The sequence below is a fragment of the Pongo pygmaeus genome, chromosome 1, assembly GCF_028885625.2.
Source record: "Pongo pygmaeus isolate AG05252 chromosome 1, NHGRI_mPonPyg2-v2.0_pri, whole genome shotgun sequence".
NCBI classification, from domain to species: Eukaryota; Metazoa; Chordata; class Mammalia; order Primates; family Hominidae; genus Pongo; species Pongo pygmaeus.
Window position 1 is genome coordinate 227,583,634 of NC_072373.2, and position 22,555 is coordinate 227,606,188.

Genomic DNA, 22,555 nt, shown 5'->3' on the forward strand with positions numbered 1-22,555 from the left:
TATGTAATGCATACATTCATATATGGCAACATTTCAAACACCGTGTCCTGTTCTTAATGCAATGCTTTTTAATCTTTTCCTGAATGAATCCAAAGAGGGGTGGCTCAGCGCTCAGTAAGTGCCAGAGGCCACGCGCTTTGTTTACTCCTCCCCGAGAGCTAAGGCTAAACAAATAAACAGCAACGACAGCAACAAAAAACAAAACAACAAAAACGAAAGCATTGCGTTAATGAGCCTGAACCATTTCCAAATGTCCAGGCAGTGGATAAACAGATGGCAGCATCTTTGGAAGCAAATGATCTCTGGTCAGAAGTTTGGGGTGCATTGCTTTTCCCTGCACCCTTGCTGGTTGAAGATCGTCTACCTGTCCCCTGTTTATGTAGCAGACGTGTGCATACTACATGGGCTTATCTCCTAGCGTCCAGACCAAAATACAAGCTGAGCAAAGGTAATCATCGCTCCCCAAGTCCAAGCCCCGGGAAAGGCAGGGGCCGCAGGAGGAGGCGGCCCAGGAGCTAAGGGGGCGTGAGGTGTCTCCCTCCAGACCAGCCCGGGCCATTTCTTCCCGGGCTTTCTCTACCTGGGACCGCTCCGGAGACAGGCCGGGAGCCATCGACAGACAAACTCAGAGCCACAGGGAGCTGTCCCTCGGGAAACCATCGAAACCGCTTAGTAACCAACTCCATGGGTCAAGGCCCCCGCGCAGATCCTTCTCCCTGTCCAGGGGAGGGCCTGGCTCTGGCTCCTCCGGGAAGCTGAGGCCTCGGGATTGGCACAGCCCTGCAGGTCGGAGGGAGCGCGCGGGCGGGGAGGAGCTTGCTGGCGATTTCCACCTGCACCCGCGCCCCGCACCCCGGCCTCTTCCCGGGGTTACCCTCCCAACGGCCCTCGGAGCCCGGGGTGGAGAGCGGACAGCAGGAGGAGGGCCCTCCCGGAACCCCTGCGGGTCTGTCTTTGGCGCCAAAGGCGGCCGGCGCTGAGGGCAGGACCCGCGTCTCCTCGCAGGCTCGACTCTGGCCGCTCCAGCCTCTCGCGAGCGCCAAGTCCCAGGGGCCGATCCAACTCCGAGGGAGCCCCTGTGTCGCCTTGTCCCAGCTCGTCCCCGATCGCCCTCCCCTCACCTCCCAGCTTCGGAGCTGCGAGCCCAGGTGCCTGCCCAGCGCTGCGCTCCAGCCCCCGCCCGCGGAGCCGAACCCCGCCCCGGCCCTGGGCCTCCTACCTGCAGCCGTCGCAGCGCCGGGCATCGGCGTCCGTCCCGGCCGGCCTGGCGCGGGCCCCGGCTTCGCTGCGTCCCCTTCGCGGGCGCGCGAGCCTCCGGGCAGATGCGCGGGCGGGGAGGCAGGGCGGGCGGCCCGGCCCGGAGGCGGGTTATATGGGCGCGGGGAGGGGAGGCGCCGCGGGGAGTAGGCGGCCGCGGGCGTTAGCGCCTTTTTAGCCGGGCGCGCGGGAAGGCAGCGCGGGCCACCGAGTCGCGGCGGGGCCAAGGTCTCCTCCCGGCGCTCCGCCTCTCCAGCTGGCCGCGTCCAAGTCGGGGTCCCGGGCGCGCTCTGCCCCGCCTCCTTCCCGCCGCCGTTTGGCGCGCGTAGCTCCTGCCGAGCCCGGCGAGGCCGCCCACGCAGGGCCGAAGCAGGTCCGGCGCCAGGGCCCCTCCCGCGGGCCAGAACCGACCGCGATCTTCGGCAGGGCTGGGGACGCCGGTGCCGACTCTGCGCCCGACTCCAGCGTTTCCCCCGGACTCCCTGCTGTCCCCCAGACGGCCCATCTTTCCCGACACCCGGGTCTCTCCCGGCCGCCACCACTAGCGCTGGGCCCCTCGGCGCGCGGGGCACTTGGAATCCAAGGGGCAGGGGATGTGGCCGGCCGGGAACAGGGGTGAGGTGCGGGGAATAGGGGTGAGGGGCGCCGCCCCAGGCCCGGGAGGAGGGGAACGGCTGCTTTCCGCCAAGCGGGGCTTGCCACCCACTCCTCCTGTGGAGCCGCGGTCCCGCCCGGCAGAGGATCCCGCGGAGAGCCTCTGGGGGCTGCTCTCCCAACCCCAGCCGGAGTTTGGGCCCCACGTCCTTCCAGGGGTCACTCAGGACGCGAACACTCCCGGGCGACGGCCAGCACCCTGCTCCCTCCCCCGGCCGCCGCCTGTGGACTCGGGCTCTGGATCCCGTTCGGTGTTTGGAAGGAGCTCGCGGGCGTCGGTGCGCTTGGAGTTGCTCTCTGCGCGCACCAGACCTGCGCTAGGTTAGGCCTAGGCTCTCTACCCGCCGGCGACACCCGCCGCCCCGCCCGCCTGCTCCTCCTAGGCCATCCGGGCTTCCAGGGCCCTCGACCACGTACACCAGGCCCTGGCTAGGGGACCGGACATGCTGGGCGAGTTCCGAGCGGCTCTCAGTGGCGGCGCTGCTTATGGTCTGATGCTTATGGGGCCCGTGATCTGGCTCCGAACCGATGTCCTCTGCCCATGGTGAACCCCACGTCTTGGAAGGTCGCGTCAGTGAAGCCCGTGGCGTCGCGAGCGAGCCGGGCTGGCGCAGACTGGGTTCTCTGGCCGCAGCGGGTCCGCGCCTGACGGGGAGGGTCCGGCTGACTTTTGCACATCTTTATGGCTCGCCCACTGTTTGCTGGGCGCACGGAGTGGGGACCCAAAGACTAATCCCATGCAGGGGTTTGGGTCTAGTTTTGGCAACAGAAAAGGCCGGCACCGCCGGAGTAAGACGCGCGCGTATCACCATCCATTCGGCCGGGGAGGTTGGGGCGTCCGCAGGGAGCAGACCCGAGGCTGGGCGCCCGGAGGTACAAGCAGGACCCTGGCCGGCTCTCAGTTCCCAGAACCCAGGGCCAGGCGGGGATGTCAGGGTCTGCGCGATCTGGGGGGCCCTAGAGGCGCCGGCGGGGCCTGGCGCGGACTACTAGTGGCCTGCGGGAGCCAGGGGTGGAGGGGGCCGCTGTCTAGGGAAGAGGACCGGGGTCCGGAGTCGGGGAGAGAACGAGGCACGCCCCTGATCCTGCGAAACCTGCGGACCGAGCGCCCGCGCAGGAGCTCGCTCCCTCTGGGCCGCCAGGTCCCGGACCCGCACGATTCTTCGCCCGGTGCCAGCCCAGATGCGCGCGGCTGATGAACGGGCGGTGCCCGCGATCCACGCGCTCGCTCTGCCCAGTCAGCGGCAAATTCGTTCTCTCCTTGATCTCAGTGGCACCGGAGCGTGAGGCAAGGGCCAGGCGGCAGGTAGGGGGGTCGGACTCAGCAAAAGCAAACAAAACCCCAAGCAAACGAAATAAATACTTATGCATTACGTACATGATATATGTGCGACAGACACCGTATTACTTATTAAAGATATATTCGTAGGCAAACATATATTTACATGTAAACATACATTTACGTATAAATATAAATATATATGCATGTGTATACACACGCAGACACACAGGTCGCCCAATTAAATTTGAATTTCAGATTAGCGAGTAATTTTTCCGTATTAGCATGTCCCGTGCAATATTTGGGAATATACTTATAACTAGATTTGTTGTGAATCTGAAATTCAAATTTTACTATGCTTTCTACATTTTTATCAGCAGCCCTAGCTGGAGGTGCTCAAAGGCCTCCCGGCCTTTGAGGTGAAGTTCTCGGGTCGGAAATCCCTGGTCGGAAGAAACGTGGGCGTTTCCTTTAAAGCCCTGCGGTACAAGAACTACAAGCCCCACAATGCCGCGCGGCCGCCGGCGGCGCTGATAGGCTGCAGTTCACTTCCTCCTTCTGACTTCCGACCTCGGAGGCCGGCGTCGGCGGTTGCAGACAGCTGCGCGCCCAGGGGTCCCGCGGGTTTTCGGGCGCAGGGTGGCGCCCGCGGCAGGCGGCGGCCATGAACTTCTCCGAGGTGTTCAAGCTCTCCAGCTTACTCTGCAAGTTCTCCCCGGACGGCAAGTACCTGGTGAGCGGCGGGGACCTGGGCCACGGGCAGGACATCCTCGGTGCCAGCGTCCCCGGCGGGCAGGGCCGGGGGCGGCCGCGTGGCCCAGGGGTGGAGGCAGCTTGGGGATCCTGCAGGTGCGGTACCCGGACAGGTGCGGGGCCCGGGCAGGTATCCGGGGCAGGTGCAGGGCCTGAGCAAGTGCCCCAGACAGGTGCGGGACCCAGGAAGATAGCCTAGACAGGTGGAGGGCCCGGGGAGGTGCCCCAAGCAGGTGCGGGGCCCAGGCAGGTACCCCAAGCAGGTATGGGGGCCGGACAGGTGCAGGACCCCGGCAGGTGCCCGGGCAGGTGCGGGACCCAGGAAGATACCCTAGACAGTTGGGGGGTCTGGGGAGGTGCCCTTGTAAAGGTGGGTATCGGCAGTGCCGACTGCACACAGGTGAGGGTATAGGAGATGTCGGCTCTTTGTTGTTATTTTGTCACAAAAGGCAAATTGATCATTCTGTTGCCTGTAAACTGGTAAGTGGTGTGGCTACTTTGTCATCTCTACTTCTCCTCTAATTCTCTTCTCCTCTACCACATGCCGAATAAATGATTTAAATACTAGTATTCTATCCCCACGTAAGGAAATAGTTGTCCTCATGGCTGGGATTTGAGGTCTTCGTTCCATGGGTGGCAGAAAGGTGCTTAAATCACAGAGCTATAACTTTAAGCTTCAAAACATACAGTGTATGTGCCTGGATGCCTAGTAGTGTATATCCTCAGAAGAGAGGGATAACCTGGATGCCTAGTACGTATGTCCTCAGAAGAGGGGGACAATTGGCATTGGAAAGCCACTAAGAAGAAACATGCCTCCTAAAAAGTGGGCTTCATTTTCCTTATCCACCACCTCTACTAACTGACTGATGTGTCATGATGCTTTTTCAGGTTTTGCCTCTCCTGACATTCCTGTGCTCTGTCTAGCTTTTGAGAGTTTAACTCTCAAATTACGTTTTTTACCTCTTCAGGGAGGTTTTATTCCAAATCACATAAAATAGCATCAGCTACAAAACAGAAAACCTCATTAGTTTAAATGGCATCTCAGCCTTGGTATATTTTTCAATGTACCCCCCTCCTCAATTAAATGAGAGGTTTGTTTTTTGTTTTTACCATTTATGAAAATTTCAGTGAATTATAAGGAGAAAGATTACATCTGCTTGCCTAACTTGGGTGTTTTTTCCGGCTTGTACACTCTGGTCAAAATACCCTGAAACACTTGGTAATGATCTGTTACTGGAATCATCTTCTTGAAAGCCCTGAGGACTGGGGAGAGCAGGTCCATGTTTCTAGTTTTCATATCTTGCAGTAGAGTTTATATGGTTCCTCAAGGTGTTGATAAAAATATTCCATTTCATAAGGAATTCACTGTAACTGATCACAGTTTTCAAAGCTACAGTGTGAGAAAGTAAGTGCTGCGGTAGCTCCTTGTTCCAATCTGCAGTCACCCACCCGTCTCTCTTTTTTCCCATGGAAAACTAATGTGGCTTTCTTTTTTGATATCAGTTCATAAAACACAAACTACTTTGACCTTGATAAGTAAAACTAACGAAGCAGTTAACATTTAAACATCAGTTCTTGATCTTTAAACTGTAGTATAATATACATTCAGCTGGTGAGTACTCAGGCATTATTTATACTTGAAATTGTTTGCTTGGATAGGGACATAATGAACAACTATGGACAAGAAGAAACTATCTTTAAGAAAATAGTACTAACACTTAAACATTTCCTGTTTCATGTTAGGAATAGGTTAATGGAGATAAATGAGCATTTGTGAAGCATCTTTACGTGTGCAGAAGTGAAAACCTGTCTTTTGATCTTCTGTTGTTTTGGCTCTGAGTTCGGCACTGCATAAGAAGATTGATGCGTTCCTTGCCATTTTCGTTGTCATCTGTGAAGTGTCAATTCTTACCCTTTATAAATTTGAGGAAATTGTCCAAAAGTGTTTATAAAACTAGGAGAGGATTTTGGTTATTAGTTCACAGAAGAGCTTTCTCCCAATGCTACTTCCCATTTAAGTTTAGTTTTTAATATACAGATAAGAAGGGACTTAAAAATGTCTTAAAGCTTTAAGTAGCGAGTTAAAACATACTTTTATACTTTACAATAGAGTATAGCAATTTTAAAACCTGGCTTGTATATTTCAACATTACCCTTGTATGAACTGAACTGATCTTTAGGGGCTGGGGATGTCACTGGTGATCTAGACGTGAAACTTCTGGCAGGAGAGAAGGCCACAGTCACCGAAGGCCAGGGCAGTAGCGTTCCGAAGGCCCCCCTCTTTTGGAGTGGAGAATGTCAGGTGCTTGCTTTCTCATATTTTTTAGGCTTCCTGTGTCCAGTACCGGTTAGTGGTCCGGGATGTGAACACCCTTCAGATCCTTCAGCTGTACACGTGCCTAGACCAGATCCAGCACATCGAGTGGTCGGCAGACTCACTCTTCATCCTGTGCGCCATGTACAAGCGAGGGCTGGTGCAGGTATGTGCTGCCGCGTCGCTTAGAATCTGGACACCTTCCGAGGGCCACTGGGAAGGAGGGGTTTTGTTCTGTGCCTTTCTAGTTTGAAAAAAAAGTCCGTGCAGCTCAAAGCCAGTTTTCTTTTGAAATTATAATGTTTTCTAAAGTTTAAGAACATTTAAACTAAGGAAACACTAACGTAGTCTTAATTTCTAAGCAATATAGTTGAGAAACGGAGGTGTTGACAGCAATCTAGCCACTCGGATGTGGTGTGTTTCAGGAAGTCCTAAGAAGTCATGTTTTCTTATGTGTCCAAAGCTTAACTAAATGAAGTCTTAGGAATGACAACGTGAATAAACCGTTTTAAAACCACAACGAAGTGAAATCACCAAGAAGCGTGGCTTACTTTTACAGTGGAATCCAGCACCAGCCCTTCATCATGAAAGGTTCTAAAAAGACACCCTGTGAGATCGGGTCTCCGTTGGTTTTAAGGGAGTTGTCTCTCGGCGAGGCCTCGCTGTTGACTGCTGATGAGTTTGAAGACACCCTGTACGGTCAGGTCTCTGCTGCTTTTAAGCGAGCTGTCTCTCGGCGAGGCCTCGCTGTCTCTCGGTGCTGATGGGTTTGCACTTGGGTGTTTCTTTCTTCTCTCAATCCAGGTCTGGTCTTTAGAGCAGCCCGAATGGCACTGCAAAATAGACGAGGGCTCAGCCGGGCTGGTGGCCTCATGCTGGAGCCCGGACGGGCGCCACATTCTGAACACCACGGAATTCCATGTAAGTATCAGCCCCAAGACACCTTATTGGCCATGTGATCCTGTCCTCTGCTCCCGAAACAGCTGGGGAGTGTGAGGGGGTGTGTTTGGAGTGTGCTCGTCTCCCCTTATCTTCAGGGGATGCATTCTAAGACCACCAGGGGATTCAGATCGTACCAAACCCCGTATTTCCTGTGTTTTTTCCTCTACAGCATACCCGTGATACATTTAACGTATAAATTAGATACAGTAAGGGATTAGCAACAATAATAGGATAGAACAAGGATAACAATATACTGTTTATAATTGCATGGATAGAAGATTTGGTCTTACTGAAGATCTTAGCAACAACCTCAGCATAGGATTTTTTCTTTCCAACCTCAGCATAGGATTTTTTCTTTCCTTGTTGCATCAAGAACTTTCAGCTTGTCATTTAAATGAAGCCCTTTGCGGCTTCTCTTTGGCGTATCCAGATTGCGAGCACCACTGCCCGTACTTTGGGCTGCTATTGAGTCAGATAAGGGTGTCGTGAACACAGGCACTGTCTGCTGCCCTGGGTGTGATGACTGAGGTGGCTCCTGAGTGGCTGATAGATTGGCGGGGTTGGAGGGGAGCGGGGGAGCGTATATAGTGGTGTGTATATTTTAGGTCAGAACATTATAAACCACTAAGTATTATTGTCTGATCTTTTGTCCAGTTTTGAAGAAAAAACATTTTAAAAATCTTAATTTAGATTTTTTAGGATTTCGGCAGTGCCTTTAATTCAGCGATAGGAAGTGCGCTGTGATATGAGCCGGCTCACACCTTTCCTTCAGGAGCCTGGTCGGGGCGGGGTGGCTCGGGGTGGTCGGCAGCCGCCCATTCACCTGCTGTAGGTACCGCACAACAGCCTCCGTGCTGAGCTCAGTGCGGAGGGGAATGTTGACATCCGAGAATAAATCAGAGGGAGACTCTGCATTTTAAGTTAAAATTGGGCATATGTCAAGTGTTTAGATACCAGGTCTTTGGTGTCCGCAGTGTCTTTTTAAGATACAGAAAAATGCATCCTTTAATAATGTGCTTTTCTGATGGAGTTGGATCCCAGTGTTTGGGCCCAAGTCCACTGAGTGCTCATAGTTGTCTGGGCTGCTGGCTGCACCTCGGCCACCCGCCCATCCCGCTGCGCCGCGCGCACCACGCGGCCACCCGCCCATCCCGCTGCGCCGCGCGCACCACGCGGCCACCCGCCCATCCCGCTGCGCCGCGCGCACCACGCGGCCACCCGCCCATCCCGCTGCGCCGCGCGCACCACGCGGCCACCCGCCCATCCCGCTGCGCCGCGCGCACCACGCGGCCACCCGCCCATCCCGCTGCGCCGTGCGCACCACGTAGATGATGGCACCTGGGAGGATTTCGCCCAGCGTGTGGCTGCAGATGCTCTGTAGGGTTTCATTCGGCTTTTTTCGAGCTGGCATCGGCTGGGATTAAGTTTTATCCAGCCATCAGGGTTGCTGAGTCAACTGTTTCAGATGGCTGGATGGCTTTACATATTTTTCAGTTTCAATTTTAAAAAATACTCTAAATCTAATGTCTGCTATTATGGGCTGTCAGAGAATAAGACAGGAAACAAAGGCCCACCAGTGTCTCCGTACTATGTATTGACATTAGAAGGCACTTTCGGCCTGAGTGTTTCGGAGAGGATAATTTGAGCTTTTCACGCAGCCGTGTCTAACAGTCTTCAGGTCTGTAATGCTTTGGGCCCAAATCTGCCCTTGAGAAGGGCTCATGTCATGGGGTCAGCCTTGTTGTATTATCTCATTAAATGGCCCAGAAGGAAAACTACCATCTATAGAGTTTAGAAACCTTAAAAGATTAAAAGATTAGAAACCTTAAAACCTTAAAAGATTAAAGCCTGGTTTTGTTGAGCATCCCATGTCACACACACCAATATTGAAAACACCTTTGCTACAGAACAAACTGATTTTTCATAGAGTACATTCAGATGACATTGTTCAACCTAAGACTAAGGTCATGACCACTTTGCTGATGGCCTTAGAGGAAACGTTAAGACCAGGTGGTGGACGAGGACCGGTAACCTCATGGCATGGGGCATCTTGACCAAGATGTCAAAATGTGTTTCCAACTTTGCATGCGAACTTAAATGGTTGCAGTGAGGAAACAAAACCGGAATTCCAGACGTGCTGGCCAGGAAGTGAGCTGCGGGCACCATCCATCAGTCTCATTCACAAGAGCGAGGACCAGGCCCGTTCAAGGATTAGCGGGGCCACTGGATCCCCTTCCGAAGCACCACCCCATGTCCGGGGCTTAGCGGGGCCACTGGGTCCCCTTCCGAAGGTGCAACCCCATGTCCGGGGCTTAGCGGGGCCACTGGGTCCCCTTCTGAAGGCGCAACCCCATGTATGGAGCTTAGCAGGGCCACTGGGTCCACTTGCGAAGGCACCACCCCACGTGAGGGTGCTGTGGAGCATAAGAGACGTCCCTACCTCTTGCATTTTAACGTGAAAAGGCAAGCTTGTGCCCTTTAGACGAGGTTCAGTGAGTCATCAAAAGCGGCTCACCCCTAGGCCTGCAGCGGAACACTGCCACGCTTTCAGAGCCCTTCTCTTCCTCGTAGCAATGCCCTCCCCACCCGAGGGCGCCTTTGCCCCACGTCTTGCGTGAATCACATCCTCACTGTTCTTGAGTCTCACTGTATAGATGTGTCTAAACACCACATTGTTTGGTGTGCAGTGTAAAGTTGATTTATAGGGGCTTGTACTTTGCAGTCTCTGCTGTTGCTTTTCCCCGTCACTGCTTTTAGACTCCTCCATGTTGACAGGCATCGCTGGGCCTTCCCTCCCTCGTGAGGAACGTCATTCAGTCCTCGCCTGCTGGACGTGTGCGTCGCCACGGACTGTGTGGCTGTGAATGTGTTGTCCACGTCTCCTGGGCACATATCCAGAGAGCCTCTCTAGGAGAGCCTTGCTTGGCTGTAGCAGATGGAGAGGTTTCATTTGCCAAGGCTTTTGTGGCAGGATTACAATGATTCCATCCAGGCGACTAAACGATACTGCAGTTTGGATTTAGTTTGCGTTTCCCTAATTCTTGGTGAGGTTGAGTGCTTTCCTATCTTGTTTCATTACCCACAGACGCTCACACACATGCTCACACACATGCTCACACACATGCTCACACACATGCTCACACATGCTCACACACATGCTCACACTAATGCTCACACTGACGCTCACACATGTTCACACACATGCTCACACACATGCTCTCACACACATGCTCTCACATGCTCACACATGCTCACACACATGGTCACACATGCTCACACACACTAATGCTCACACATGCTCACACACGCTCATACATGCTCACACACTCCCACACGCTCACACACTCACATGCTCACACGCTCACACACTCACACGCTCACACATGCTCACATACGCTCACACACATGCTCACACACACACGCTCACACACGCTCACACACATGCTCACACATGCTCACACACACACGCTCACACACATGCTCACACATGCTCACACACACACACACGCTCCATTTAAATGAAGCAGGTTCACGTGGTGGGGCACGGTGTGGGGTCTGAATCCATTTCTACCTTTTCCCAGCAGTTTTTTTTTTTTTTTTTGAGATGGAGTTTTGCTCTTGTCCGCCAGGCTGGAGTGCAATGGTGCGATCCAGGCTCACCGCAACCTCCGCCTCCCGGGTTCAAGCGATTTTCCTGCCTCAGCCTCCCGAGTAGCTGGGATTACAGGCATGCGCCACCACGCCCGGCTAATTTTGTATTTTTAGTAGAGATGGGGTTTCTCATGTTGGTCAGGCTGGTCTCGAACTCTCGACCTCAGTTGATCTGCCTGCCTCGGCCTCCCAAAGTGCTGGGATTACAGGTGTGAGCCACCGTGCCCAGCTCCCAGCAGCATTTATTTAGAAGACTATCTTCACCAGCTATAGCAGGAACTCAATTCCATTATACCTGCAGGATCGTTTCTGGTTTCCATTCCGGTCCACTGTTGGTCCATGTATGTGCCAGCACCACACTGTCTACATTATTGAGGTTCTATAGTATGTTTGAATATCTGATAGGACTGATTCCTCTTCACTGCTCTTGTAGTCTGTCAGATTTTTTAAAAACAATTTTTTTGTAGAGTTGGGGTCTCCCTTTGTTTCCCAGGCTGGTCTTGAGCTCCTAAACTCAAACAATCCTTCCTTTCCAGCCTCCTGTATAGCTGGTATTACAGGTGCACAACAGTGCGCCCGGCTCTGCCAGATTTTTAAATGTATTTTTGAGACTTTGTTGTTAGCTGCATACAAACTTTTAACTGTTTGTAAACAAATTTCCTAGTGAAGCAGTTTTCATGATTTCGCAGTGGCCCAGGCCTTTTGTTGTAAAGTATTCCTCTTTATGTCTCACGGTTCTTTTTGTTTCAGAGTCTGATTTATCCCGTACGAATGCGGCAGTGCCACCTTTCTCTTGGTTAGGATTTTCTTGATATGTCTTTTTCTATCCTTTTACCTTCTACATTTCTGCATCCTTAAACTTGAGTGTGTATGTTGTAAATAGTCTATAGTTAGCTTTAAAAATATATGCAGACTGAAAACTTTTTCTTATATCTGAATAAAGGCAATTAAAACAATTTATAAGCAATAGAATTCACCCACTTTAAGAGTACAGTTGAGTGAGTCACTTTGCACGTAGTTGCCACCACGATCAGGACCAAGACTGTTCACTCCAAGGTACGGGGCTCCTCGTGCCCCTTGTGCTCAGTCCGTCTCCCACCTGTGTCCGGCAGCCGGTGCCTGCTGCGGGGCGAGCAGCGCGGCCTCCTCGGAATCCCATCTGCAGAGAGCCATGGTGCGTGGAGCTGTGCGTCTGCTTCCTTTAGCCTGGCATCTTGCTGGTTTTGAGTGTGCTGGGTTGTGGCATGGATCGGTGGCCCGTTCCTCCATCTTGAGAGTGCTGGGTCATGGCGTGGAGAGAGTGCTGAGTCGTGTCATGGATCAGTGGCCTGTTCCTCCCATCTTGAGCGTGCTGGGTCATGGCCTGGATCCGTGGCCTATTCCTCTCACCCTGAGCGTGCTGAGTTGTGGTGTGGATCAGTGGCCCGTTCCTTCCGTCGTCAGCACACTGGGTCGTAGCATGGGTCAGCGGCCCCTTCCTTCCCTCCTGAGTGCTCTGGGTCATGTGGATCCCTCTGGTCCTTTCTTCCTGCTGCTGAGTGCCGTGGAGCCCATCCCACGGGTCTCCTCTGCTGGCTTCTCCAGTGGTCAGTGGAAGGTAACAGTGCTGATGAAGGTGTATATTTAACTACCTTTTTGTCTTACTGGGTTTTTAAAAGTTGCAAACAGTTATCTTTTAAAGGTTTTTGTTCCTTTATTTTTGTGAGATGAAGGTAAAAATCAGGCTTAAAGTTCTCCGTGTGTTTCCTAAGATGTGCCTGAGCGGGGAGCCTCGGCCAGGCGCACCCCACAGGGATGCAGGGCCACAGGTGGGAGATGTGCTTTTCTCCTGTGACTCTGCAGTAGGCTCTGGAGGGCGGGTCTCTGCCCTGGGTGGCACAAGGACGCTCCTGATGCTGAGAGCCTCAGGCGCTCCACCCCGCCCTGCTGATGCTGAGAGCCTCGGGGGCTCCACCCCGCCCTGCTGATACTGAGAGGCTTGGGCAAGGTTTCAGCCTCAGACAGGCTGGTGGGAAGTATCCTCGCTCAGGCCCCAGCGCCCTCCTTGGCCTCAGCTTGCGGAGCTGTTAGAGGAGCAAGTGCTCTGTCCAGCTGGAGTTCCGAGGCATGGTTCCCCAGAACAGCCAGTGTGTTTCAGGTTCAGCATCAGCACAGGAGCCCTGCCCTGTGGTCCCCAGAACAGCGAGTGTGTTTCAGGTTCAGCATCAGCACAGGAGCCCTGCCCTGTGGTCCTCAGAACAGCTAGTGTGTTTTGGGTTCAACATCAGCACAGGAGCCCTTCTGTGCTGCCACGGTGACCCCTGGATCTCGTTGATCCACTACGTGTGTGTTCAGGACTTCCCTCCTGAACGCTGTGTATGTTGTTTGGAGACACAATTACAGACATCAGATTTTCTTTTCTCTTGTAAGAAGAGATGATGCGTAGACATTTAAATTAAATCATTTGTTAATATCCTATACTGAAAACGTGGCAGCGTTTGCAGGAGTGACACTGTGGACATGCAGTGCTCCACACGCTGCGGCTCCACTTACGCTGCTGGAGGTGGTCCCCCACCCCGGGCCTCATCCTCAGCGAGGACCCCTGCCTGACACACACGGAGCTGGCAGTCAGCACCCCACCCCACATGGAGCCGCGCACCCTATGTCCCCACACACGGAGCTGGCAGTCAGCACCCCACCCCACACGGAGCTGCGCAGCCCTGTCCCCGCACCTTGTGTCCCTGCACCTGGGCCACATTTCAGTTAACTACCAGATTCATCAGTGGGCCGGGTATGTGGGAAGCAAGATGATTCCCTGGTAGGCTCCACAGGGTCTTAGTGGGAAATGCAGGTGGAGGGACGCAGCAGCCCTGGAAGTACCGCGGCGTTGCCACGGGGAGGGCCAGACCACCCACTGCGCTGCCTCTCCCTCAGCAGGCACGCCCTCGTCGGCCTGGTTAGGAAATCATCTTTTGGCCTCACTGTGCCAGCCTAGTCAGCTCTCAGCTCCCTGAGTCAGGAAAAGGGGTGGAAAAGTGAACAGTCCAGCAGCGCATGTTCTAGAACCCTCTGCAGATGCAGCCAGGCCAGCGAGCACACGCAGGAGGCGGGCGGCCACCTTCTTGGGTGTTGAGTGGCTGCTCCTGCCTCAGGGCTGCAGATGCAGGCTCACAGCCCCCTGGTGAGCCCCGGAGTGGCTGCATCCAATCTCCAGATCCTCTGTCTTCCCATAAAGGAGACTGAACCCGTGGTGGTTTCTAGATCAAGATTTTTCTCTAAGTAACTCAGGGTTATTATAACATGCAACCTGTGATCACTTTGAAAAAGCTAATGAAAATGCACTTAGATTTAACTTTGTGTCACTCAATATTGTTATAAAACAACAACAACAGAAAACCAAGAACGCTAAATTTACCGTAACCACAGTAAAATACGCATTTGAATATTCTGGTAGGAGGGCAGGCATCCCCCAGGTCCTGATAGATCCACTCCAGCAGTCAGGCCTGTGCTTGGAGATGCGTGGGCGGGTTGAGGATTGAGACGGTCTCTGATGATGCTAAAGAAGTGTTTCCTTTCTCTTTCCCCTTTCCCCCAACAGCTGCGGATAACCGTCTGGTCCTTGTGCACAAAATCCGTATCTTACATCAAATACCCAAAAGCTTGTCTGCAGGGTGAGTCAGTCGGAGCTACGCAAAAGCCATTTCTTTGCAGCTGTTTGACTTTTTTGTCACGGGAAGTTTCAAAGAGGCAGAAGGAGCTTCAACAGCATATCAACACATAGCCAACCTTTTTTCCCTCTATACCCACCCCACCCCCTTGGGCTCTTTTAAAGTAGACCTTAGGTCTCCTCATACTTCATCTGTAAATATTTCCATATGTGTCTCAAAAAGGCAAGAGTCCCCTTTTAAAACATGACCACAGTGACTCAAGACAATGTGGCCTAAGGCGTGGAAGAACAGTGGCGTTGATGCCGGTCCCCTTGACCTTGGTGCTGGGCGTTCAGACCCGTTCCAGCCGATGCCTGTCGAGAGGCCCACCTCGGGCATCCAGTTCTGAGCTTTCTCTCTTCTGTGGACTAAATATGATGTCTGCGAAAGGGGGAGGTCTTGCCCGTCATCTCTGGGCATCCCAGAGGGTTACGTGACCAGTGTCCCTTCCTCGTGGAAGCCTGTGAGCCATCTGGAAGAAGGGGGCCAGCGCAGGATGGCCCACCACCAGCGCGTCTAACTGGACTGTGCAGAGCTAGTGGGAGGTGCCACTCCTGGGTCCTGGACGACACCGCACTGTCTTTCGCGGAATGAAACACACACAGTTGGAATGATGCTTTCATTTTTCTCTGTTGCTGCCAGCGGTTTGGAAATTGCATTTGAATGCAATGCGATCACACTCTTATTTTTTATTCTTATAGTTGGAATATTAGTGTCCCTCCAGATGAGATACATATCTCTTGATAGGAGTGGACACCATGGTTTCGTCATTTGAGGTATTCTCTTCACTCATGAATGATGAATTCTGGCCTAGGGCTTTTTAAGCTAATACAGAACTGGAAAATAAGAGTTTAACATTTTCAACTAAAGTTTCTTCCACATTTTCATCTTATTATTACTTTTTTGAGACAGGGTCTTGCTCTGTCACCCAGGCTGGAGTGCAGTGACACGATCACAGCTCAGTGCAGCCTCGACCTCCTGGGCTTAAGTGATCCTCTCACCTCAGCCTCCTGAGTAGCTGGGACTACAGGCACACACCACCACACCTGGCTGATATTTTGTAGAGACGGGGTTTCACCAAGTTGTCCGGGCTCCTTTCGAACTCCTAGGCTCAAGCGATTCACCTGCTTCAGCCTCCCAAAGTGCCAGGATTACAGGCGTGAGCCACCATGCCTGGCCACACATTTTCATCTTCAGTTTACTTCTTCCAAATAATTAAATTCAAAGGTAAAATAAACATGGTAGGAACCAGCCGCCTTTTGCCTAGCTGGAGATAGCCCTGGGTGTCCCGCAGCTTAGACATGGGGGAACTCGAAGGCCTGTGTTTCTCACTCATATTTGTGATTAATCAGAGGTAACGTCACTTGGTATTTTTGACAGAGCCTTGCAAACCGGCTCCTGTGTGTGTACAGCCCTCCCCCACCACACACTGTGTTGTGAGGGGTGAAGCCACAGTGCCTCGGATTTCTCCTCTGCGCTAGAATGTTCTCATCTGTCTGAGGAGCAGTGCTCGGTGTGCCATTTCCCTTTTCACCTCTGCTTTCTTTTCCTCCTCCGTCCTGGGGAATTACTACTGTGCTTTCTCTTGCTTGATTTTGTGGCCGCTTGATTTCAGTGCATTTGCCTCTTCCTGCAGGAATCACCTTCACCAGGGATGGCCGCTACATGGCGCTGGCAGAACGGCGCGACTGCAAAGATTACGTGAGCATCTTCGTCTGCAGTGATTGGCAGCTCCTGCGGGTAAGGCGTCCCCCAGGCTGGAATAAAGTTGTCCTGCTGAATGCGGAGGGATCGAGTGAAGTAGATCCTTCTCCGGATTCCAGGGGATCTTTGGTAGGATATGGAGCAAGGTAATGTTGTATTAACAAAGGGCAGGTGCGCTGTGAATCACTTCCAGTGGCACCCGGTTGTGTGTTCAGGAGACTTGGTGAAAAGGACGTATGCCCAGGTGTTTTAAAAGTGAATATGCTGTCACATTTGAGCCCTTTTCCTTGTCCTGTGCGATGGTGTTTGCGCATGTGTGTGCCACATCGGGAGTGGGGGGGACGTGGAAGTTCACCTTGACTGAGGGCTGCGTTAGGCAGGGCGCCCTGCCAGGTGCCCAGGCACAGAGGGCACTGTTCCCACAGCAGACATGTGAACACGATTCCAGCACAATCCATCGTTAAGGTAGAGCAACCTCTAGAATGCTGTCAGAGCACAGAACCCGGGATCCAGGCAGTGCTCTGGAAGGGACTTGTCTGAGCTGGGTCTAAAGGAGTGAGCCTTGCCAGGCAAGGAAAGGTGAGGGGGGAGAGTGCACATGAGTGCAGGTGCGGGGAGACCAAGCCGCCCTCGTGGGCTGGCCAGGCAGTGACGCTGGCACCTGTGGGGGTACAGCCCCAGCAGCAGCTCTACAGGGATTTCATGCATTTCCAGGATAGAGCTGTTGAGATTTTGTCAATTTCTATATAAGGAAATTAAGTGCGTTAAGAACATCAGTTATAAATGCAATTATTTATTTACGAAAATATTTTCCAAATTTAATGTTTCCCCCCTTCCTTTGGAAGCATTTTGATACGGACACCCAGGATCTCACAGGGATTGAGTGGGCCCCAAACGGCTGTGTGCTGGCAGTGTGGGACACCTGCTTGGAGGTATGAAGATGACCAGGTGACATGTTTGCTTTCGAGAGCTTTTCCCGGAATTTCACGCTTTCTGAATGCTGCAATATAGTTTGCTTTATCTTATTTCAGATAACATATTGAGCTTTGTTTTAAAAGACAGGGTCTTGCTCTGTCACCCAGGCTGGAGTGCAGTGGTGTGATCACGGCCCACTGCAGCCTCGACCTCCTGGGCTCAAGTGATCCTCCCACCTCAGCCTCCCAAGTAGCTGGGACCACAAGCGTGCACCACCATGCCCGGCTAATTTTTGTATTCTTTGTAGAGATGGGGTTTCACCATGTTGCCCAGACTGCTCTTGAACTTCTGTGTTCAAGTGATCTGCCAGCTTCGGCCTCCCAAAGTGCTGGGATTACAGGCGTGAGCCACAGTGCCCGGCCGAGTTGAACTTTTATCAGCGAGCCATTAGGTTGACCTCCCAATTTCCCCTTTTTCCTCATGCTCTCACTGCCTCTCCAGGGACTATCTCAGTTCTAGCTGGCAGTTCCAGCTTTTCCACGGCCATGCGGACAGTCCTGCCAGCTTTGTGCTATCTGCACCAATGTCACTCTGCAGCACCCGCGTCTGTGGCGTGTTCCTGGCGAATGGGATGTATTCATCATTAACTGAAATGTCTCGTCTGCAGTACAAGATTCTGCTGTACTCACTGGACGGCCGGTTGTTGTCTGCGTACAGCGCTTACGAGTGGTCCCTGGGCATCAAGTCTGTGGCCTGGAGCCCTAGCAGTCAGTTTCTGGCAGTTGGGAGCTACGATGGAAAGGTGGGAACCAGTGCAGGGCACTCAGGAAGTCCAGCCGCCCAGCCGGCCGGGCCCTGCCTCACCTGTGCGTGGCTTCCTTCCTCAGGTGCGCATCCTTAATCACGTGACTTGGAAAATGATCACGGAGTTTGGGCATCCTGCAACCATTAATAATCCCAAGATAGTAAGTCTGGAACACGTGTTTGTGCCTGAGCAGGCTGTTGGGGAGGGCGGTGGGAAACTGCTCCTTCACTTTGCTTTCTTGATTGTGGTTTATTATTTAACCGGGCGCTTCCCTCACCGTAAACTTGCTACTGTGACATTTCACGCGTCTGGCCCTGCCCTGGCCTTTGTTCTTCCTCCTCCACGCTGCCCAAAGGGTCTGAAGTGGGCCTCTGCCTGCCCTGTCCTCTGCTGCCGCCATCCCAGCCCGGGTGTCTCCTTCGTGGTCTGTCTGGATGCAGATCCCTGTGCTGTAGAGTGGCCAGGGTCTCCTGCCCCCAAACACTGAGCATCTGCTGTCGTGCCGGGCACTGTGCTCTGGGCTGCAGCCAGAGAAGAAGAGACAGACCCCTGCACTTGCAGAGTGCAGCTGGAGAGACAGGGAAGGGGCCGGAGAGCTGGGTGTCTCCACAGGGTGGCAGGGAGTGGCCACCAGCGAGGGATCGCAGGCACAGATGCTGCACCAGTGATCAGGGATTCGGGGAGGGAGCGTTCCGGGCCAAGGGAACAGGAAGTGCAAAGGCCCCGAGGAGTGGGCCACGCATCCATGTGTGCAGTGGGCACTGCGCTGGGAGCCAGCTGGGAGCCAGAGACAAATGCTGCCCTCCTGGTGTTGACCTGTAACCGACAGAGCTGAGTGAAAGGCGGTTTGGATTCGATGAAGAGGGCAGTGAGTGGCTGGGGCTGCGCGTGCCAGATCAGCCACTGCTGGGGATGCATCCTGGAGGGGTGTTTAAGTGAAGACCAGGAGGAGGAGCTGAGGAGCCGCGCAGTGTCTGGGCAGAAAGGGTGTTTCAGGCAGAGGGGCCTCCTGACGTGGCCAGTGGCTTGTGTGGCTGGAGGCCAGGGCATCTGGACCGATGAGCCAGAGCAGGGCTGGCCTCACAGGTCCTGAAGGTTTGCCTGCAATTCCTGCATTCTCCAAATCCCTTCGCCACACAGCAGCAGAGCATGCTTTAAAGGCACGAACCAGGCCAGGTGACTCCCTTACCTGGGGCTCTTCAGGGGCGCGGGGGCTGCCCGCCTTCCACTGAGCCTGGGCCGCTGTCCTTTGCTTGCCAGGCTCTCGGGCACAGATGCCCCCACCTCGGGTCTATGTCTGCTGCTCCCAGGGCCTCTGCTGTGTTGGTGCAAGTGTTCTCTGTATCCCCTTATCACGGAGGGAAGGCTGAGCCCGCTCCCTTGCTGGATGATGGTGGCTGCAGTGGTCTCCCGTCTATAATCACAGGACACACATTTGCTGCCTGTGTCTCAAAGGGTGGGCTCCTCAGCAGGACACGAAAGAGGGTGGCTGGGTGATCTCAGCTCTCGGGACGGCGGGGTTCGTGTTTCCGTCTCTGCCGGTGGTAGCAGGACCAGCTGTCGTGGCAGGCATGCCTGTTGACCATGTGCCATCACGGGCATTTGTCACGTCCATCCTTGGCTTCCGGGTCCCTGTCCTGAGCCGTGCGTGGCCACGTTGTGTCTTTCAGGTGGTGTATAAGGAGGCCGAGAAGAGCCCGCAGCTGGGACTGGGCTGCCTCTCCTTCCCACCCCACCGGGCCGGGGCCGGCCCTCTCCCGAGCTCAGAGAGTAAATGTAAGTAGCACACGTGATGTCATTTGTTTTCCTTTTTTAATGCAAGATTCCTCGTTGTCCAGATAAACTTCGGATGTTCCTTATGTTTTTAAAAAAAAACTTTTTTCCTTTCCGTGCTTCCAGCCAGCGTGCCCCTCAGCCTGTTGGCTGGAGGTTGACTGGGGTCTGAATTGCGCAGTGGGCCGTGAAGGTGCGGCTTCTGTTCCTGAATATGAGCCCTGGAGATCCGGATCTGACAGCGGGAGCTCCTAGGGGATGTTTTTCAAAGAAACACTTTTCTGTGGGTGGCGCTCAGAGTGGGTCTGGAGGCCGGCGGTGCTCCCGAGTGCTGTCTCCGGCTTGAGGCCCGGTTCTGATGCAGCCTCTTGACTCTGGGCGTTTCCTATGTGTCTGTTTTCTCATCGCCGAAATGGGCATAGTAAAAGCACCCACCCCACAGGGGCACGAGGGCATCTGAAGGTTGCAGGTAGAGGAAGCGGTGCCCCGAGTGCCGACGGGCCCACCCCGGGGCTCGGTGTGTGGCTCAGGATGCGGGTCAGGACAGGTGCAGCCTGGCACACAGGAGGCGCTCCCCAGGAGCCCGGGGGCGTCCTTGTTCCACAGCCCCTGCTTCTGCTGTGATGATGGTTCTTCCACAGCCAGAAAGTCTAAGGGTACTGATGCTGAGGTGGAAGGGATTGTGAACTCAGATGCTGGTAGTCGACAGAAAAGTGCCGAGGAGTTGGAGCTGCTGAGATTGCAGCTAGGACCTGTCCATGTCCCTCTCCAGTCAGCCCCTGGAACGTGGGGTCCACCCCCCACCTAGTCGGGCCTGGCAGGTGATGGTGCCACTCTCATCCGGGGCATTTGCGGGCAGGCCCCTTGCTGCAGCTGCCAGGCTTTGCTCAGCTCTTCCTGCCCTTGGGCCGCACTTTCCTCCTCTTTGAACAGAGAAGCTGGGTTCGCGATGCCCGACGCAGGCACAGCAGCCTCTCAGCTGTGTGCGTACTTCCCGAAAGGGTGACAGTGGCGTGTTCTTCCTGTTGGTGTTCTAGATGAGATCGCCTCTGTCCCAGTCTCCTTACAGACGCTGAAACCTGTTACCAACAGAGCAAACCCGAAAATCGGCATAGGAATGCTGGCATTTAGTCCTGACAGCTACTTCCTGGCGACAAGGAACGGTCAGTTGTGCTGACGCAGGTGTTGTCTCACCCCTTACTGTGTCCTATGGCCCCAGGTGTAGAAGTGACTAGAAAAGAAAATCAAGTTGGGGGTTTCCTACACATCACCTCCTTTCATGTTTCTGCAGTAGCCGAGGTGCTCACAGAAGCTCCTTGGAGGCGCTGGGCCTCTTGTCCTGCAGCAGCCGCAGGCCCGCACATGAGTCAGGAGGCCTCCACCCCACTCACTTGCTCCACTCTGCTGAGTAGAAAGCAGGGCTGGGCACACTGCAGCCCGTCTTTTGTTAAGGGTTTCTCCATTTGTAAAGGGCTAAAAAAAAAAAAAAAAAAAAACCACCAAAGAAAGAAAGAAGGAAACACATTTGGGCCCCTTACAGCCTGTGATGGCCACCCTGGCCCTGGCCAGGAGCCCTGCAGGGCCCAGCTGAGCCCAGACTGCAGGGTGGAGCCGCCCCACCCCACCAGTTCTTCCCCTCCCGTCCTGTGGTGTCAGCAGCAGAGCAGAGGGGCAGGGATGACACCGATGCCCCGTCCTTCCTTCCTCAGACAACATCCCCAATGCCGTCTGGGTCTGGGACATTCAGAAGCTGAGGCTGTTCGCGGTGCTCGAGCAGCTGTCCCCAGTGCGCGCGTTTCAGTGGGACCCGCAGCAGCCGCGGCTGGCCATCTGCACGGGAGGCAGCAGGCTCTACCTGTGGTCCCCAGCGGGCTGCATGTCGGTGCAGGTGCCTGGGGAAGGTAAGCACATCCCCGAGGCCACGGACATGGCAGCCTTGCTCTGTGCAGTCTGGCATCACACGGGCTGAACTGTTGGGGCTGAACTGTTGAAGCCCAGCTGCTGTCTCCAGCAGCACTCCAGGGAAACTGCCCTCAGAGTCTTTGCGTACACCTCAAGACTGACACACAAGGGACCTGCTGCCCTCAGCTTTATGGGCTAGAAGTAGCCTCTCCCTGACTTGAGGCAGCTCTGGGGCTCCACCCTGGCTCTGCCTATGTGGGTCACTCCAGGCACTGTGCTGGCCTGCAGGACAAGGGGGTGCCCATCCCCCAGAATCTGGGCCTCTCCCGCTGTAATCCTCTGGCCACCTGTCTCTCTCTAGGCGACTTTGCAGTGCTTTCTCTGTGCTGGCATTTAAGCGGAGACTCGATGGCCCTCCTCAGCAAGGATCACTTCTGCCTCTGCTTCCTGGAGACGGAGGCAGTGGTCGGCACAGCCTGCAGACAGCTGGGCGGCCACACGTAGCAGCGGTGCACTAACGTGTACAGAAACGGGGCTACTCTGTGTGTTTCCAGTGTGGGAAAAAACACAGCTTCACCAGGAGGTTCTCCATCTGTGGTGGTCCGGATTCAGTGATTGATTCTATTTTTCTATAGAAAAGCATTTTTGTAAATATGTATGGTATAACACTGTAGTTTTATTATTTAAAATAAATACTTGCTGATTCATACAACTGCTTCTCTTCTTGAAACGTTTAGTCACAGGCAGGTTTTCTAGGTTCGAGTTTCTGGTCAGTCTTAGGGAAGATGGACAGCCCTACAGTAACAGCCCCGGGTCACTGAGCTCCCGCCAGACACCCGGCCTGCTCCGGGTTTTCTATTTCGATGTATTAGGACAACGAGGGGGCATCTCTGTGGGGCACATCCAGCCTCCCCACAGTG

The 22,555-nt window shown here is 54.0% G+C and overlaps 2 protein-coding genes across 8 annotated transcripts in view; one reads left to right on the forward strand and one right to left on the reverse strand.

The window, feature by feature from the left end:
* TP73 (tumor protein p73) overlaps nucleotides 1-1,677 on the reverse strand; it is an 82,780-nt gene extending 81,103 nt beyond the window's left edge. Inside the window, exon 1 of one of the 3 annotated variants that reach the window (XM_054443015.2) lies at nucleotides 1,220-1,676. The gene's annotated coding sequence lies outside the window, so the exon portion shown is untranslated. Of the gene's footprint in view, nucleotides 1-1,219 lie in introns of all 3 variants that reach the window. The other 2 variants (XM_054443043.2, XM_054443053.2) reach the window with 2 other exon arrangements.
* A 2,004-nt stretch (nucleotides 1,678-3,681) lies between these two features.
* WRAP73 (WD repeat containing, antisense to TP73) lies at nucleotides 3,682-22,344 on the forward strand. Of its 5 annotated transcripts, none has more exons than XM_054443075.2 (12): nucleotides 3,682-3,923; nucleotides 6,271-6,423; nucleotides 7,062-7,178; nucleotides 14,428-14,500; nucleotides 16,173-16,276; nucleotides 17,086-17,172; nucleotides 17,823-17,957; nucleotides 18,043-18,120; nucleotides 19,631-19,736; nucleotides 20,792-20,896; nucleotides 21,443-21,634; nucleotides 21,997-22,344. In XM_054443075.2, exons 1-12 carry the CDS (start codon nucleotides 3,855-3,857, stop codon nucleotides 22,137-22,139), a joined length of 1,362 nt encoding a protein of 453 aa, XP_054299050.1. In that variant the 5' UTR covers nucleotides 3,682-3,854; the 3' UTR covers nucleotides 22,140-22,344. The 5 variants fall into 5 exon arrangements, with proteins under 5 accessions (XP_054299050.1, XP_054299040.1, XP_054299080.1 ...); XM_054443065.2 differs by having other exon boundaries at nucleotides 3,693-3,923; nucleotides 20,771-20,896; XM_054443105.2 differs by lacking the exon at nucleotides 3,682-3,923 and adding an exon at nucleotides 6,817-6,961 and having other exon boundaries at nucleotides 6,308-6,423; nucleotides 20,771-20,896.
* The last annotated feature ends 211 nt before the right edge of the window (nucleotides 22,345-22,555 follow it).